Source organism: Neoarius graeffei, chromosome 6 (assembly GCF_027579695.1).
Source record: "Neoarius graeffei isolate fNeoGra1 chromosome 6, fNeoGra1.pri, whole genome shotgun sequence".
Taxonomy (NCBI): Eukaryota; Metazoa; Chordata; class Actinopteri; order Siluriformes; family Ariidae; genus Neoarius; species Neoarius graeffei.
In genome coordinates, this window is record NC_083574.1 from 45,114,818 (window position 1) to 45,134,323 (window position 19,506).

A 19,506-nucleotide genomic window follows, 5' to 3' on the forward strand; every position below is an offset into this window, starting at 1 on the left:
GTGTTGCTGTCATGAAATTTCAAATGAGCCAATATTTGGCATGAAATTTCAAAATGTCTCACTTTCAACATTTGATATGTTGTCTATGTTCTATTGTGAATACAATATCAGTTTTTGAGATTTGTAAATTACTGCATTCTGTTTTTATTTACAATTTTTACTTTGTCCCAACTTTTTTGGAACTGGGGTTGTATCATATTTTTGTCTCATTTGTTTAACTGGGTTCTCTTTATCTACTTTTAGGACTTGTGTGAAAATCTGATGATGTTTTAGGTCATATTTATGCAGAAATATAGAAAATTCTAAAGAGTTCAAAAACTTTCAAAGCACCACTGTACTACAGAGCACTTCATAGGAAGTCTCACTATTCTACCTCACTGTGAAATGACTCCTGTATGAATATGATTTGAAGATGATGGGTGTACACGCCTTCTGAAGCCCTGTTCTGATGGGATTAGCTGCACTAGGTGACTTTTTTTAAACACGTCTCCTTTGTGATAAAAAAAAAACTCATTTCAAATTTAAAGTGACACACGTCGATGTATTAAAAAGATGAATAGTACCCTGTGGAGCTAGAATAATCCCGATGTACTTGAATCACATGCTGTATTTCCTGCTGCCTCATGCCTGTGAAGGAGAATGAGCTGGAAAAACACCACGTGCTGATGTTTACACTTGGGTATGGAAACGGCCGAAGTTTATCCTCATTATAATATTATAATAAGCGAGGTCGCAACAAACATGGCAGAACCAGTGGCCTCTGCTACAGAAGTGAGCACTCGAGAGCCTTCGAGCTCACAGGTGCATTTAGATTCTGAATATTTCAATTCTAACCTGTAGAAAAGTTGATGCAATAAGTAGGCTAAAAGATACCAATGTGACTTTTCTGAACTGGCTGTAAACTGCTGAACCGTGACTTTTCCGAACCGGTTTGTAAACAGACTAACATGTGGTTAGGACGTCCCACATGAGGAACTAAAATGCATTGAAACAAGATGATGTATACCAGTTATGGGGATGGGTATCAGTTCAAACAGTTCAGAAAGGGGAGTGGATTAAATGATTCCTGAACCAGCACATTGACCTGTGTCACTTTAAACAACAATGAAATTAATTCAGGAAGGATGAGTTTCTGCCAGGTTGTTTCGTCTATGAACCTGGATGACAGCATCATACGGGTGGTCATATGATCTTATATCTGTTGGATTACAGGAAATGCATGCAAGATGGTTTAAAACCTTACAGAGATAAAATCGACTTTAATTAGCCAGGTTACTGCACTCTTCTGATTGGAAGATCTTTCTCCTGCTAATGGACTCCTAATTTAGGCATTATGGAGATAAAGGTATAGAACCCAGACAAAGCAAGTTGATGAGAGACTCCTCCAAAACATGAATCATTTTTGGGTTAGTTCATGTGTGCTAGACGACTAAATAAAAAAAAAAGTGGTTTTCCAACGCAAGGGGTCGAAGCAGTCAGTAAAATAAGAAACAGATCGATACGGAGAGGATTTGTTCTGCATTTGATGGCAGGTCATAACCCCGGACAAGGAAAAAACACAGAAAATGCACCCTCAACTTGGAATTCCTACTGAGGTACACAGGATGGTCTCTTCAATCTGAGTTTTCCAAGCTAACAAATGATGTCAAGTCAAAATGTCTGTGCACAGCATCAGAAATGAACAACATAACACTTCTTACCTTCAAATGAGTTATTCTGTATGTACACTGCATTACATTATTGGCATTTTGCAGACGCTCTTATCCAGAGCGATGTACAACATACCCAGAACAGCCTGGGGAGCAGTTGGGATCCTCAAGGGCACTTCAGCCATTCCTGCTGGTCTAGGGAATTGAACCAGCAACCTTTTAGTCCCAAAGCTGCTTCTCTAACCACTAGTCCACAGCTTCCCCATGGAACTATACAACTATTTCCTTGTATGTCAATCGACATACAGCATTATTAACTTGAATCTATATACGTCAGTCCACCAGATTTTCATACCAGATGCTCAGATGATGGATTTTGAGTTATACCTGCTGCATTACACTACCAAGCCTCCGTATGCAGGAAATACAAACTAAAGTGAAATTGGACCGAGGGAAGTTACTGTAAATCTGACATGAAATCATGTGTGTACAAACCAAAATGGTCCATTTTCCACGCAGAAAGCCTTCAAAACATCCATGATGTTTCAGCTAGGTCTAAAGTGCATTTTTGGACCAGACGGACACTACGTTTACTCTGGATTTGCAAAAACAGCTACAAGTCATTTAATTTGAGTCCTCACTGACTGGTTGACACCATGCCAAATTCAATTTTGGCACTATGCCAAAATTGAGTTACATGTTGATCCTGGGATTGAGATGCTGGCCTCTTCTGCCCCTCGGACCTGCTTGATCCATCCTGGTGCCCTGTGTCTGGTCGGAGTTTTATCGCCCCACTCCTGTGAAGGACGGCCCCATGAGGACAGTTGAGGGTTATACCTGTTAAAACTGTTAATATTATAGTCAGGCTGTCTGTTGTTGCCCAAATGAGGATGGGTTCCCTTTTGAGTCTGGTTCCTCTCGAGGTTTCTTCCTCATGTCGTCTGAGGGAGTTTTTCCTTGCCACCGTCGCCACAGGCTTGCTCATTGGGGATAGATTAGGGATAAAATTAGCTCATGTTTAAAGTCGTTCAAATTCTGTAAAGCTGCTTTGCGACAATGTTTATTGTTAAAAGCGCTGTACAAATAAACTTGATTTGATTTGACTATGCCAATTATGTCAGAATATTAGTCGCTGATACTCTGTTTCTAACACAGGACCAACTTTAACCTGTACAAAATGCAGAGATGGATAGTAACGAAGTACATTTACTTGAGTACTGTACTTAAGTATGCTTTTTGAGTATCTGTACTTTACTTGAGTATTTTTTTTTTGGAAACTTATGACTTTAACTTCACTACATTTGAAAAGCAAATATCGCACTTTTCACTCCACTACATTTCTGTCAGGGTCCTTGTTACTATGAAGCAGTTTTGAAAGTGGATGTTTTTTCTTTTCTAAAATGTGATTGTTTTTTTTCGCAGGTGACACTGAGACAGCCTATCAGTAATCACTAGGGTCACATCACGTCCATAGACTGGATAAAATCAAGTTCAGTGATTTCTCAGCAGCGTTATTTAACATGATCAGTTGATGGCAGAACGGAAGGAGGCGGTTCTTCTGGGGAATGCATATTGAGTTATATAAAAGGTTTCATTCCAAGAGAAAGCTTGCAGTGAGGTTGTCTGTGCTTTTAGAACTAGTGATAACGTTGCAATAGCTATGCAGTCTGGTTAGTCAAATGACTTTCTATGGATTTGCCCACCAAGTTGCCATAGCCTTGTCCATGGCTAATGTTTACACATAGCTAGTTAACTTGGACACTGTTAGTTAGCATGTAAAAACAGAGTTACGCTAACATGAATAACGTTAACTTATCTGAAGTCCTTTCAGAAATATGTTTTAGCATAATCTTGCCAAATAAACAGAATGTAGAAATCTTTCTTTTCTAGTAGCATTAGCGACCCAATATGATTTCGAGTTTGAAGAGTTTGCTAGCATGTCAGGTGGAGTTTCACTGACTAGCTAGCTTAACATTAAACCACCATGATGCACAGCATGCGTTCATTTTGTGAATTCACATTTCTGTCTTTGGTCACGGCATTAGATTTTGTCAGCGTTGTGGCAACAATGCAATGATGCGTTGACAGAAAATGTACTTTTAATACTTAAGTATTTTTAAAAGCAAGTACTTCAGTACTTTAACTTAAGTAAAAATTTGACTGTACAACTTTCACTTGTATCGGAGTAACATTTGACCAGTGGGATCTGTACTTTGATTTAAGTAATGAAGTTGGGTACTTTGTCCACCTCTGACAAGATGTTACCAAAAAAGTTGTTATTGTTGATACAAGATAGTCATAAAATATGTTTTTATTCTTTCTAGCCTTTGAACATGCAGTGTTGAAAACATGGAGACCAGGACTCAGACTCAGTCAGTACATGTACAATGAATGGACACTGTCGCTCATTTCTAGCTCTGGTTCACATGATTGACACATTTTCACTGCAAATCAAAACATCATTCGCTGATTTTTATGGCAGAAGGAAGGTCTATACTTGTCCCAGTCGTGGATGATGTTAAAAGTCTAAATGTATCCTGTAGGGGCATTATTGAGGTGATTATTCATTGATAGTTCCTGGATCAGCCAGCGAAAACGGTGCAAAATATCACGCGCTTTTCAACGCCATTTCGACGCATTCTGTAAACAGAGCATCTGGGACAAAAATCCCGTGGAGCAACACACATCTATAATCTATCAGCAGAATCTCTAACACTGAATGTACAGATTGCTGCATTGTAGCTTGAATGCTACAAAATAGTGAAAAGTTGAAAATGACATCATTCTCAGTGCTGATTTCATACTTCTTTACTCAAGTCTGCAGAAAATGATCAGACGTCCAAAAACCTGGACATCATTTGGTCCATTGGGTATATTTCTCAGGACAGCAAGGGGAAAAACAATTACCTGGATCTATCAGTCGACGACTGAACATGATGAATTTACTCAAGGTCCAAATGTAAATCTTATCCTTTCTGAATAAGGCTTATAAAATGTAAAATCCAGGTGTTTTCACCTTCTGTGGTTTACGCAATACACAGTGTTGCCAGTGCCAATAAAATATTATAGGGTCATTAAGTTGCAATTATTTTCATATTCAAATATGTCTAAGTACTTACTTTGAAGTAAGTATAAATGAGTGCAATTTTGAAAAGAACTTAGCAGCACTTGTATACATACATACACACATGAGCATGTAAGGCCTGAGAAATCACACTGCTACTCACATTATGACTTCTCCATTTCAATCGATCAGCATGACAGGTAAATTAGACTGCTGTCTGATTCCACATTTGTCTCTCTAATTATTACCATATTACACATTTTCATCATTCCATCTCCTCCCTCAGGCAGCAGGACAATAAATGGTTGACTTGTACTGAACCTCCTTCTGGACATGGAAAAAGCCAATCGACTAGGGCTTGAATTCTTCATAAATCATCGCTACGTTCAACAGTCCTGTGTGAAGTCAATGCCACTTTTGGTGTAACTCCTGCAGGTTCAAACAGCAGCTTCATGCGAAAACAACATGCATGACACCTGAGTGCTTTCAAGCAACCAGTCACACCGTCTCTTAGGTCTTCTCAGAGTCCTTCACCGAATTAAGTTATAAATCTGGCTCTGTGAACGTACCAGCATGAAATATTTAAGATTAAAGATAGGGCAGGAACATATCTGGAGCTGGACTGAGGCCACCAAGTTTGGCAGCATGAATTTGTCTTCGATCATCTGCTATAATATAAAAAAAATAAATTAAAAAGTGATAGATAGATAGATAGATAGATAGATAGATAGATAGATAGATAGATAGATAGATAGATAGATAGATAGATAGATAGATAGAGTGGTGCTTGAAAGTTTGTGAACCCTTTAGAATTTTCTATATTTCTACATAAATATGACCTAAAACATCATCAGATTTTCACACAAGTCCTAAAAGTAGATAAAGAGAACCCAGTTAAACAAATGAGACAAAAATATTATACTTGGTCATTTATTTATTGAGGAAAATGATCCAATATTACATATCTGTGAGTGGCAAAAGTATATGAACCTTTAGGATTAGCAGTTAATTTGAAGGTGAAATTAGAGTCAGGTGTTTGTCATCCTATTGATTGAAATCAGGTGTGAGTGGGCACCCTGTTTTATTTAAAGAACAGGGATCTATCAAAGTCTGATCTTCACAACACGTTTGTGGAAGTGTATCATGGCACGAACAAAGGAGATTTTTGAGGACCTCAGAAAAAGCGTTGTTGATGCTCATCAGGCTGGAAAAGGTGACAAAACCATCTCTAAAGAGTTTGGGCTCCACCAATCCACAGTCAGACACATTGTGTACAAATGGAGGAAATTCAAGACCATTGTTACCCTCCCCAGGAGTGGTCGAACAACAAAGATCACTCCAAGAGCAAGGCATGTAATAGTCGGCGAGGTCACAAAGGACCCCAGGGTAACTTCTAAGCAACTGAAGGGCTCTCTCACATTGGCTAATGTTAATGTTCATGAGTCCACCATCAGGAGAACACTGAACAACAGTGGTGGGCATGGCAGGGTTGCAAGGAGAAAGCCATTGCTCTCCAAATCATTGCTGCTTGTCTGCAGTTTGCTAAAGATCACGTGGACAAGTCAGAAGGCTATTGGAAAAATGTTTTGTGGATGGATGAGACCAAAATAGAACTTTTTGGTTTAAATGAGAAGTGTTATGCTTGGAGAAAGGAAAACACTTCATTCCAGCATAAGAACCTTATCCCATCTGTGAAACATGGTGGTGGTAATATCATGGTTTGGGCCTGTTTTGCTGCATCTGGGCCAGGACAACTTGCTATCATTGATGGAACAATGAATTCTGAATTATACCAGCAAATTCTAAAGGAAAATGTCAGGACATCTGTCCACGAACTGAATCTCAAGAGAAGGTGGGTCATGCAGCAAGACAATGACCCTAAGCACACAAGTCGTTTTCCTCAATAAAGTCATTTTCCTCAATAAATAAATGACCAAGTATAATATTTTTGTCTCATTTGTTTAACTGGGTTCTCTTTATCTACTTTTAGGACTTGTGTGAAAATCTGATGATGTTTTAGGTCATATTTTTGCAGAAATATAGAAAATTCTAAAGGGTTCACAAACTTTCAAGCACCACTGTGTGTGGGTATCTCATTTCATTATCTCTAGCTGCTTTATCCTTCTACAGGGTCACAGGCAAGCTGGAGCCTATCCCAGCTGACTATGGGCGAAAGGCGGGGTACACCCTGGACAAGTCGCCAGGTCATCACAGGGCTGACACATAGACACAGACAACCATTCACACCTACGGTCAATTTAGAGTCACCAGTTAACCTAACCTGCATGTCTTTGGACTGTGGGGGAAACCGGAGCACCCGGAGGAAACCCACGCGGACACGGGGAGAACATGCAAACTCCACACAGAAAGGCCCTCGCCGGCCACGGGGCTCGAACCCAGGACCTTCTTGCTGTGAGGCGACAGCGCTAACCACTACACCACCGTGCCACCCCGTGTGTGGAGATATATATATATATATATATATATATATATATAAAAAAAAAACACACACACAGTATATCACCAACAAACACTTGAAATACCAACAGTGCTTCTCACTCCTCTCATTCATTCAACCAACCAACCAACACAACAATAACAGTTATAAGTGCAAAACGACAGGCATTTACCAGTTGTAATTAGATATTTAAATAATATTGGCTGGCTTTTTTTCATGGTATATCAGATATATTCCATTCAGCTTGCATGATATTGAACGAGTGAAAAATGAGTTCAGTATCATGCTAGCTGAATGGAATATATCTGATATACCATGAAAAAAAGCCAACCAATATTATTATTATTATTATTATAATACATACACACACTCTTCATATCAGCATTCTCAAAGGCCAATGCTAGCTTACCCACGACTCAGTGCTGTTAGCAAGGCAGTCCAGTTATCTTCCAGCCAGTGTAGTAGTAGCGTTAGCGAAGACCAACGCTAGCTACCTGTGGCTCGGTGCTGTTAGCGCGGCAGTCCAGTTACCTTCCAGCCGGTGTAGAGTTAGCGAAGGCCAATGCTAGCACAGTCAAGCCGAATATTATTATCATTTTCCCTGTGTAATTTACTTAGTTACTTTTAAAATCAACATCGACAACTACACACAACGGAGCAACCTGGCAGTCAAAATTCTCTCAAAATCTTCCACTTTTAACAAAGCAAACCTGGCAGCCATGTTTGTTTACAAACGGTCACAGTCGCTCGCTAGCGTGGAAGTTTTACGTCTCTGACGTATGAGGTCATGCTGTCTTGACAACCATGCAATATTGTAAACCACATTCAACGCTCATTCTCCATTGGGTAGAGTGATGTAAAACACGTAAGATACGCGATATGCGAACAATACTGCATGCTATCAAACCAAATGAATGAAACCCGCTAGAAGGGAATAGAACACGTTTTTATTCCATGGAAAAAAGTGTCCTGTATTTATAAAAAATATTATAATAGATTATAAACAGAATGTGTAAAGGTCATTGCACAATCTCAGGCCTACAGTCAAATACCAAATAAATGAATGTAAAGAAATGACTCACTGTGGGGCAAGGTGAGATAAAATGACATTCCAGGGAGGGAAAATGATGTTTTTCTCAGAATTATGGCACCCTCTTCTGACAATTCATGTACACTCAGATTTAGTGCACAATAATGTAGAAAGAGGAGCAAAAGTCCTAAGGGCGCTGCTATGCTCTTAAAATCCGCTCAAACGGACCTTAATTCCATTAATTCAGTACATTACCTCTGCTGCAGTGCCATTTGCTTGTTTCACTGCATTCCAGCCTGCTTCTTAAGTAGGCAGCATTTCTAATCTGGATACAACTGCCTTTTGACCTTCCTTATTTTGGGCACATTTGAGAGCAATATCGCACTTTGGTTTCTCTAAGTAGAACAGAGATGTAACCAAATACAAATACATTAATCTAAATGAACAGATAATGTATTATAGACGAGTGGGAGGTTTTTACTTGCATGTTGGCCAGATATGAAGCTTACAGGACAAAGAAAGGCCTTGTTCATTAGCACGAATGTATAGTGTTGATTCATGCATCCTTAGTAACTGCCTGGTCAGGATTGCGGAGGTTTAACTTATGCTAGTGGTTTGTTTCTATTTTGGGAAATGGAACCAAGTTATTGTGGGAAGGTACAGTACAAACAAAAATTGTACAGGTACAATTCCAAAAAAAAGTCGGGACGCTGTGTGAACTGTGAATAAAAACAGAATGCAATCATTTGCAAAATCATGGAAACCCTATATTTCGTTGAAAATAATACAAAGACAACATATCAAATGTTGAAACTGAGAAATTTTATTGTTTTTTGAAAAATATATGCTCATTTTTAACTTGATGTCAGCAACACGTTTTAAAAAAGTTGGGACAGGGGTATGTTTACCACTGTGTTTCATCACCTCTACTTTGAGCAACACTCTGTAAACGTTTGGGAACTGAGGAGACCAATTGCTGTAGTTTTGAAAGAGAAATGTTGTCCCATTCTTGTCTGATATACAATTTCAGTTGCACAATAGTTCGGGGTCTCCTTTGTCATATTTTGCACTTCATAACGTGCCAAATGTTTTAAATGGGAGACAGGTCTGGACTGCAGGCAGGCCAGTTTAGCACCCAGACTCTCTTACTATGGAGCCATGCAGTTTTAATATGTGCAGAAAGCGGTTTGGCATTGTCTTGCTGAAAGAAGGAAGGCCTTCCCTGAAAAAGATTTTGTCTGAATGGCAGCATATTGCTCTGAAACATGTATATATCATTCAGCATTAATGATGCCTTCCCAGATGTACAAGCTCCCCATGTCATGTGCACTAATGCCCCCTCATACCATCACAGATGATGGATTTTGAACTGTGCACTGATAAGCCGGATGGTCCCTCTCCTCTTTAGCCTGGAGGATGTGGTGTCCATGATTTCTAAAAAGAATTTCTACTTTTGATTCGTCAGACCTCGGGACAATTTTCCACTTCACCTCAGTCCATCGTAAAAGAGCTCAGGCCCAGAGAAGGTGGCGGTGTTTCTGGATATTGTTTATATCTGGTTTCAACTTGCATTTGTGGATGCAGTAATGAACTGTTTTCACAGATGATGGTTTTCTGAAATGTTCCTGAGCCCATACAGTAATTTCCACTACAGACACATGTCTGCTTTTAATGCAATGTCTCCTGAGGACCTGAAGATCACAGGCATCCAGTGTCAGTTTTCAGCCTTGTCTCTTGCATACAGAGATTTCCCCAGATTCTCTGAATCTTTTAACAATATTATGTACCATAGATGATGTGATCCCCAAATTCTTTACAATTTTACACTGAGGAATGTTATTCTTAAATTGTTGTACTGTTTGCCCACGCAGTCTTTCATAGAGCGGTGAACCCCTCCCCATCTTTACTTCTGAGAGACTCCACCTCTCTGGGATGCTCTTTTTATACCCAATCATCATGATACTGACCTGCTGCCAATTAACCAAATTAGGTTTTTTTTGTTTGTTTGTTGTTTTTTTAAGCATTACACAAATTTTTCAGTCCTTTGTCCCAACTTTTTTTAAATGTGTTGCTGAGATCAAATTCAAAATGAGTATGTATTTTTAAAAAAAAGATAAAATTTCTCAGTTTCAACACTTGATATGTTGTCTTTGTACTATTTGCAATGAAATAAAGGGTTTCCATGATTTTCAAATCATATTATTCTGTTTTCATTTATGTTTTACAGTGTCCCAAATTTATGGAATTTAAAATTATAACTGTGCAAGTAGGATTTTAACAAACACAGTCCTGAACACCTCGGTAGTTGAGACCGATTATTAACTGGAGTGATGGAGCTGAGGTTGAGGAATTGTCAGAGACAGAATTCACACACTATGCGGACATCACTGGTATTTCTAACTCTGTCGTCCGTCCCCCCCAGTGTTTTTGGGAGCATACTGGTAGGATTTAAAAAAAGAAAAGAAACTCGATGCAAGGGTATCATACATGATATGGCCAAAAATATGTGGATACCTGAGTACTGAGGGCTTTTCACTTGATTTTCAAATGCGCCTCTGAGGATTTGTGTTTATTCATCCACAAGAACACAAGAGGTTGACCACTGATGTCAGGCAAGAAGACCTGGAGAGAAGTTGACATTCTGATTCATCCCAAAGTTGTTCAGTGCAGGCCACTTGAGTTCTTCCACTCCACTGTTGGTAAACCACGTCTTCATGGATGTTGCTTTGTGCACAGGGTCACTGTCATGCTGGAAGAGCTTTGGGTCTCTTATTTCCAGTGACAGAATATCTTAATACAACAGCATATGGAGACATTCTAGACAACTGTGTACTGTATTTTCAACTTTGTAGCAAGAGTTTGGGGAAGAACCATGTGTTGGTGTGTTAAGGTCAAGTGTCCACAAACATTCAGCCATATCTTGTAAATGCATTGCATTGTAGAAACATAAGCTCAATATTTGCTGTCTCCATTACTTTTAATTCTACTACTTTTTAGGAGCTAATATTAAAACGCCTATTAAATGCCACAATATCCGCTCGAGCAAAGTTCTTCTGTGATGTCAGAGCAGCAGACAACCACTAACTTCTCACAGGAATAGTGAAAATACAGCACCAGCCAAAAAAATAGCACAGATATCTCTGAATATATCCAAAATATTTCAACAAAAACATTTGATGTGTTTCAAGACAATGTATGCCAGAATTGATGAAAATGCTGCCAGCACCATCTCCTAACTCAGTGTAGAAGAAGAAGAAGCCTTTATGTGTCACATGCACACTCAAGCACAGTGAAATTCGTCTTCTGCGTTTAACCCATCTGAAGCAGTGAACACACGCAAGTGAGCATTAGGGTTAGCTACCTTGCTCAAGGGCACTTCAGCCCAAGGCTGCCCCATGTAAACCTAACCTGCATGTCTTTGGACTGTGGGAGAAACCGGAGCACCTGGAGGAAACCCATACAGACACGGGGAGAACATGCAAACTCCACACAGAAAGGCCCCCACTGGCTGCTGGGCTTGAACCCAGAACCTTCTTGCTGTGAGGTGACAGTGCTAACCACTACACCACCGTGTAGGAGGTTATGTATGTGGTTATTGTGTACAGCTAAATAAAATGTCATTACCTGAGATGCGGTGCTGTTTGGTGCTCACACGGTTGTTAATCTGGACACTGCAGCACAGGTGGAGCATAGCCAGCATGGTTAGAATCATCACCACACTCTGTAAAAGCAGAGTCAGCTCAAACTGCTTCCCGACCCTACACACACACAAACAATGGTAATATGTGTTCCTGTTGCATTACCACTTCCAGCAATGTAACCCCTGAGAAATAGTACTGTGTTGAGGAAATAATTATTTCTCCTGCACTCACCAGAAGAAGATGCGCAGTATATTAGCGATGAGCAAAACCAGGCACACACGGGTGGAGAAGCCCTCAGTGTTGCTGGTCTTCTGAATCTCCTGGTACTGAGGAATGTATGGCACTGCACCCCCAAACACCATCACACACGAGGCCAGCCATGACAGAAGAGTCCACGAGCTCTCCATTGACCCGAATGACTCCTCCAGATCAGGGTCCATGGCTCAGAGCCCCACCAGCACCACCACCTCCTCCTCCTCCACCACCACCACAGCTGCCGCTGCTGCTGCTGCACTCATATACTGTCCTGAGACATCACATAATAGCTTAAGTTTAAATTCATACAGAAGGGGAAAGCACAAAGTATATCTGTAAGAAACAGTAAATATATTGCAATGCTGTATCAAAAGAATGTAATGATAAATTGCCTTACAAAATGCCTTCAAGGATCACACTGTTGCTTTAAAGGGGTAGTTTACATTTTAACTGCCCTCTGCTGCCTGCAAGGTGAATTGCAAGAAACACAAACCATTCTCTTCATCCAAAGGTCCTCACATAATGGAGGCGAAGTGGCCAAGTGGTTAGAGTGCTTGACCACTAAGCGAACGGTCCCCGGTTTGAGCGTTGGCTCAGCGGGGATCTGGGGCTCGCTCCCTGTCCACCCAGCAGTGAATGGGGACCTGGTGGAAACACTGGGGGAAGTAAGGCGGCGAGGAAAGGAACTGGCCACCCTACCTCACTATGCCGATGGCCCAGGACAAGTGCGCTCTCTAACAGGCACTCCCCCAATGTACGAATCGTATATGGGACCCTCTCTTCTTCTTCCTCACATAATCTGTCTATCTTACGAGTTGTGTTTTAAGCTATTCAGTCTAGCTGGAGGCTGAACTTATTTAAGGGCCAGAAAAAATGTTTTCTGAAAGAAAAGCACCTGAAACTATCCAGATCCACTGCATGATAATATTGCAAATCTCAATGTTTACAATGATCAGTCATAAAATTAAAACCACTAACAGGTAAGGTGAATGACACTGATTATCTCATATACCTGTCTGAAGAAAAAGAAGCCTTTATTTGTCACATGCACACTCAAGCACAGTGAAATTCGTCCTCTGCATTTAACCCATCTGAAGTAGTGAACACATGCATGCACACACACAAGTGAGCAATGAGCGCACAAACATACCCAGAGCAGTGGACAGCTATGCTACAGTGCCCGGAGTTAGGTACCTTGCTCAAGGGCACTTCAGCACAAGGTCACCCCATGTTAACCTAACCTGCATGTCATTGGACTGTGGGGGGAAACCGGAGCACCTGGAGGAAACCCACGCAGACACGGGGAGAACAAGCAAACTCCGCACAGAAAGGCCCCTGTCGGCCGCTGGGCTCGAACCCAGAACCTGAGGTGACAGTGCTAACCACTACACCACCATGCTGCCCTTGTGTCAAGGGGTGGGGTATATTAGGTAGCAAGAGATCAGTCAGCTCTCAAAGTTGATGTGTTGGAAGCAGGAAAAATGGGCAAGCGTAAGGATCTGAGTGACTTTGACAAGGGCCAAATTGCGATGGCTAGATGACTGGGTCTGAGCATCTCCAAAATGGCACATCTTATGGGGTGTGTGTTCCTGGTATGCAGTGGTTAGTACCTACCAAAAGTGGTCCAAGGAAGGATAACCGGTGAACCGGCGACAGGGTCATGGGCGGCCAAGACTCACTGATTCACATGGGGCACGAAGGCTAGCCCATATGGTCCAATCCCACAGAAGAGCTACTGTAGCACTAACTGCTGAAAAGGTTAATGCTGGCTAAAACAGAAAGGTATAAGCATGAACTTTTTCATCAGTTTGTGCTACTAACCACTGCATACCAGGAACACCCCACAAGATGTGCTATTTTGGAGATGCTCAGACCCAGTCATCTAGCCATCACAATTTGGCCCTTGTCAAAGTCACTCAGATCCTTACGCTTGCCCATTTTTCCTGCTTCCAACGCATCAACTTCAAGAACTGACTGTTCTCTTGCTGCCTAATATATCCCACCCCAAGAACAGGCAGTTCTTGAAGTTGTTTGATTCAGTTCTTTGATTCAGGTAGGTGCCATTACAACGGCACCTGAATCAAATGTTATTCACGTCACCGGTCAGTGGTTTTAATTTTATGGCTGATCAGTGTATATAATCATTATCATTTTGCAAACAGTTTTAAAATGTATAAAGCACATCTTTAATAAGGAAAAAGGAAATTAGACTATCAGGAAATGTACTTGAATAAATGAAAATGACTGACAGGAAACAGAACACTTTCTTTTCAGCCATAGTCCTGACTTCAAGTCAAACATGTTCCTCTACGTGTCCATGCATGCAGCGACACTGGAACTGATTCCACTGTACTGATTCACTGCCTCGCCTTGAACAGGATTAATTACTCCCATAGTGTTCCTGCCTTTCGTTACCAGACGCTGAACCTGAATGTGTGAGCTACAAATAGTTTTGAACTAGGCGTGAATGATTACTAAGTATTCTGTAGCAATGGCGGGGGGGGGGGGGGGGGGGAGAGAGAGAGAAGTGACTCTATTCTCACACAGGCTTGTACAACAAATTTCTAAATCCGATTTCAGCTCAGGCTCATGAACCGCCTTCTGCTTTATGAAATCTTTCATCATCTAAATGCACCAGAAGATTTTCCTTCCTTTCCTCTCCATGTGCAAACCTGCAGATTAAGCACTCTGTTCTAAACAGAGCTCTATTTATATTTATTAAATAAATAAATAAATAAAATTAAAAAAAAAAAAAAAACCCACTCTACTCCCCAAACCTGTTTCCTCAACCACTGGCCCTTTCTTCTCAGCTAGACCAAGCTACTCCTGCAGAAAGGCTTTACCCACAACACTTCTCCTTTCCTCCTGGAGGTTCTTGAACATCCAGGAGTTCCCAAACAGACAGAAGAATGCAAGGTCCGTTCAAAACACTACCGTTCAAGTTTGGGGTCACTTTGAAATGTCCTTCTTTTTGAAAGAAAAGCACTGTTCTTTTCAATGAAGATCACTTTAAACTAATCAGAAATCCACTCTATACATTGCTAATGTGGTAAATGACTATTCTAGCTGCAAATGTCTGGTTTTTGGTGCAATATCTCCATAGGTGTATAGAGGCCCATTTCCAGCAACTCTCACTCCAGTGTTCTAATGGTACAATGTGTTTGCTCATTGCCTCAGAAGGCTAATGGATGATTAGAAAACCCTTGTACAATCATGTTAGCACAGCTGAAAACAGTTGAGCTCTTTAGAGAAGCTATAAAACTGACCTTCCTTTGAGCAGATTGAGTTTCTGGAGCATCACATTTGTGGGGTCGATTAAATGCTCAAAATGGCCAGAAAAATGTCTTGACTATATTTTCTATTCATTTTACAACTTATGGTGGGAAATAAAAGTGTGACTTTTCATGGAAAACACAAAATTGTCTGGGTGACCCCAAACTTTTGAATGGTAGTGTAGCTTGTGTGTTGCCGTCATACTGTACATGCAGTGTAGTCATTCATCAGTAATACATGTCCTCTGCAGTGGCGTAGGAAGGAGTTTGACATCGAGGGGAGAACTATTGGCGCAAGTTAACATTAACATAAAGTAACGCACCCTAACACAATCTCAGTCACATGATGGATGGGATTCTGCAGGAAGGAAGCATGTGACGCTTGCAAAATGTATGCATTAGGTGACACTGGGCATATCCAACAACCTGTCCCCCCTCCCCGTCTGTCTCTCTCTGTTGAGTTACACGTCGATCGTGAGACACCAGTGATGCTACTCCTCAGACCTGCCTGATCCATCCTGGTGCCCTACGTCTAGCTGGAGTCTCATCACATTGCTCCTGTAGAGGACAGCCCTATATGGACAATCAAAAGTCACACTTGGAAGACGGCTCTGGACACTTACAGTTTTGCTACGATGGCTGAGGACCACAATCGCTATGATAACTTTAGGACTGCAGTTGTCATGAACAGTTTTGCACTCAAGTCCCCATCAATGAACAGTTGATAACTTCAACAAAACAGACTTCATGCTAAAATTATAATGACTTTCCTGGCTACACAGTTATAATTTTCGACTATATAGATTTTTTGGGGGGGAGGCTTTTTGCACTTTTATTGGATAGGACAGTGTAGAGACAGGAAATGAGCGGGAGAGAGAGATGGGAAGGGATCGGGAAATGACCTCAGGCCGGAATCGAACCCGGGTCCCCGGATTTATGGTATGGCACCTTATCCACCTGAGCCACGACACCCCCAATTTGCAACTATATAGGACACAGTTATAGAAGCGAGTTATTTATAATCCTGTAATCTGTTATTACCCAGATGAGGTTGGGTTCCCTTTTGAGTCTGGTTCCTCTTGAGGTTTCTTCCTCATGTTGTCTGAGGGAGTTTTTCCTCGTCATCGTTGCCACAAGCTTGCTCATCAGGGATAAATTAAGGATAAAATTACATCATGTTTAAAGTCTTTAATTTTCTGTAAATCTGCTTTGTGACGATGTCTGTTGTTAAAAGCGCTATACAAATAAACTTGACGCTGCGTGATGGTTATTTGACAATCAAATCTCATCTCATCTCATTATCTCTAGCCGCTTTATCCTGTTCTACAGGGTCGCAGGCAAGCTGGAGCCTATCCCAGCTGACTACGGGTGAAAGGCGGGGTACACCCTGGACAAGTCGCCAGGTCATTCAAGAAAAATATATAATAAGATATTCTGTTTTGTGGAGAAGGGTGTAGGGCAGGGACCATCACCCTATTTCCTACACCCTTGATGTTCTGGAAACATTATTTCTAATATCGAATACATACATGTTATTTACCAGCTGGGAGGTCCGTATCTTGAAATACCATGACCATGGTCTTGAGAGTACTCAGCAAGGCCCTCTGGGCCGAGGTCAGTATTCAAGATCAAGGTATTTCACCATACGGACCGACCTTAAGCTGGTAAATAATATATTTATTTTTTTCTTTACCAAATTCTAACAGAAAATGAGAGCGCCCGAAAGGGAAAACCGAGCTGAGCCGCCATTTTGAATCCTCATTCACGGCTGTAATGCAAATTGCTTCCTCCTCAGTATACAAGTGCACTTTCATGGCAGGAAAAAAAAACTACATTTTGCCGCCTATGTAGTCCCCTATGTATACAAAATTGAGTCATTCAGGGGGTGTCACAGTGGTGTAGTGGTTAGCGTTGTCGCCTCACAGCAAGAAGGTCTGGGTTCGAGCCCCGTGGCCGGTGAGGGCCTTTCTGTGTGGAGTTTGCATGTTCTCCCCGTGTCCGCGTGGGTTTCCTCCGGGTGCTCCAGTTTCCCCCACAGTCCAAAGACATGCAGGTTAGTTTAACTGGTGACTCTAAATTGACCGTAGGTGTGAATGTGAGTGTGAATGGTTGTCTGTGTCTATGTGTCAGCCCTGTGATGACCTGGCGACTTGTCCAGGGTGTACCCCGCCTTTCGCCCGTAGTCAGCTGGGATAGGCTCCAGCTTGCCTGCGACCCTGTAGAACAGGATAAAGCGGCTACAGATAATGAGATGAGACATTCAGGATTCAGCCATGTTTTTGCTCGGCGTTGACAGCAGTTAGAGGTTTTTAGCTTTCTCCTGCAATGTTTTCTTTTATTTCTTCTTCCTCAGGGTAGTAAAACTCGCTTTCGCCGTGAAGACTGTCATTATCACTGTCCATGATGTAAAATTAATGCTATTCTCCTGAGAAATTCTGGCAAAAATTGAGATTTTTGATAAAAATCTTATAAATCTTATTTAAAAAAAAAGATAAATGTTGACAAAAATTGCTACTATGTTTGTTGTTGTGAACGAGCGAGTCGCCAGAGGTCCATAACCGGGGTCCGTAACTGGGGTCTGTATCATAGGATACGGACCCGCTCGCCAGCCAATCAGAGCGCAGGATTTGATGGAAACCGGACCGCGAAAAAAATAATTGCTAATATTTCTACTGAGTATCTATACATGCTAGTGTATAGGTGAACTTTCTGGTGTATAATTATTCACTTTAGCCCATCTGTCCCTGTGCATAGTCATATAGACCCTTACTCTCTATGCCATCCATCAAGAAAAAGGGACCAACTGAACAGACCACTGAACAGATATTATTGGGTGGTGTACCATACTCAGTGCAGCAGTGACACTGATATACAGTGGGGCAAAAAAGTATTTAGTCAGCCACCCATTGTGCAAGTTCTCCCACTTAAAAAGATGAGAGAGGCCTGTAATTTTCATCATAGGTACACTTCAACTATGAGAGACAGAATGGGGGGAAAGAATCCAGGAAATCACATTGTAGGATTTTTAATGAATTAATTGGTAAATTCCTCAGTAAAATAAGTATTTGGTCACCTACAAACAAGCAAGATTTCTGGCTCTCACAGACCTGTAACAACTTCTTTAAGAGGCTCCTCTGTCCTCCACTCGTTACCTGTATTAATGGCACCTGTTTGAACTCGTTATCAGTATAAAAGACACCTGTCCACAACCTCAAACAGTCACACTCCAAACTCCACTATGGCCAAGACCAAAGAGCTGTCAAAGGACACCAGAAACAAAATTGTAGACCTGCACCAGGCTGGGAAGACTGAATCTGCAATAGGTAAGCAGCTTGGTGTAAAGAAATCAACTGTGGGAGCAATTATTAGAAAATGGAAGACATACAGGACCATTGATAATCTCCCTCGATCTGGGGCTCCACGCAAGATCTCACCCCGTGGGGTCAAAATGATCACAAGAACGGTGAGCAAAAATCCCAGAACCACACGGGGGGACCTAGTGAATGACCTGCAGAGAGCTGGGACCAAAGTAACAAAGGCTACCATCAGTAACACACTACGCCGCCAGGGACTCAAATCCTGCAGTGCCAGACGTGTCCCCCTGCTTAAGCCAGTACATGCCCAGGCCCGTCTGAAGTTTGCTAGAGAGCATTTGGATGATCCAGAAGAGGATTGGGAGAATGTCATATGGTCAGATGAAACCAAAATAGAACTTTTTGGTAAAAACTCAACTTGTCGTGTTTGGAGGAGAAAGAATGCTGAGTTGCATCCAAAGAACACCATACCTACTGTGAAGTATGGGGGTGGAAACATCATGCTTTGGGGCTGTTTTTCTGCAAAGGGACCAGGACGACTGATCCGTGTAAAGGAAAGAATGAATGGGGCCATGTATCGTGAGATTTTGAGTGAAAACGTCCTTCCATCAGCAAGAGCATTGAAGATGAAACGTGGCTGGGTCTTTCAGCATGACAATGATCCCAAACACACCGCCCGGGCAACGAAGGAGTGGCTTTGTAAGAAGCATTTCAAGGTCCTGGAGTGGCCTAGCCAGTCTCCAGATCTCAACCCCATAGAAAATCTTTGGAGGGAGTTGAAAGTCCGTGTTGCCCAGCGACAGCCCCAAAACATCACTGCTCT

At 41.5% G+C, this 19,506-nt stretch overlaps 1 protein-coding gene across 1 annotated transcript in view; it reads right to left on the bottom strand.

Annotated features, from left to right (window-relative positions):
• Nucleotides 1-19,506, bottom strand: part of si:dkey-246g23.2 (solute carrier family 66 member 2) — a 155,119-nt gene that overhangs the window by 130,708 nt on the left and 4,905 nt on the right. The window contains exons 2-3 of the mRNA XM_060923721.1: nt 12,074-12,368; nt 11,826-11,959 (exon numbers count right to left, since the gene is read on the bottom strand). Coding sequence (XP_060779704.1) covers nt 11,826-11,959; nt 12,074-12,282 — 343 coding nt within the window. The 5' untranslated portion in view covers nt 12,283-12,368. The remainder of the gene's footprint in view (nt 1-11,825; nt 11,960-12,073; nt 12,369-19,506) is intronic.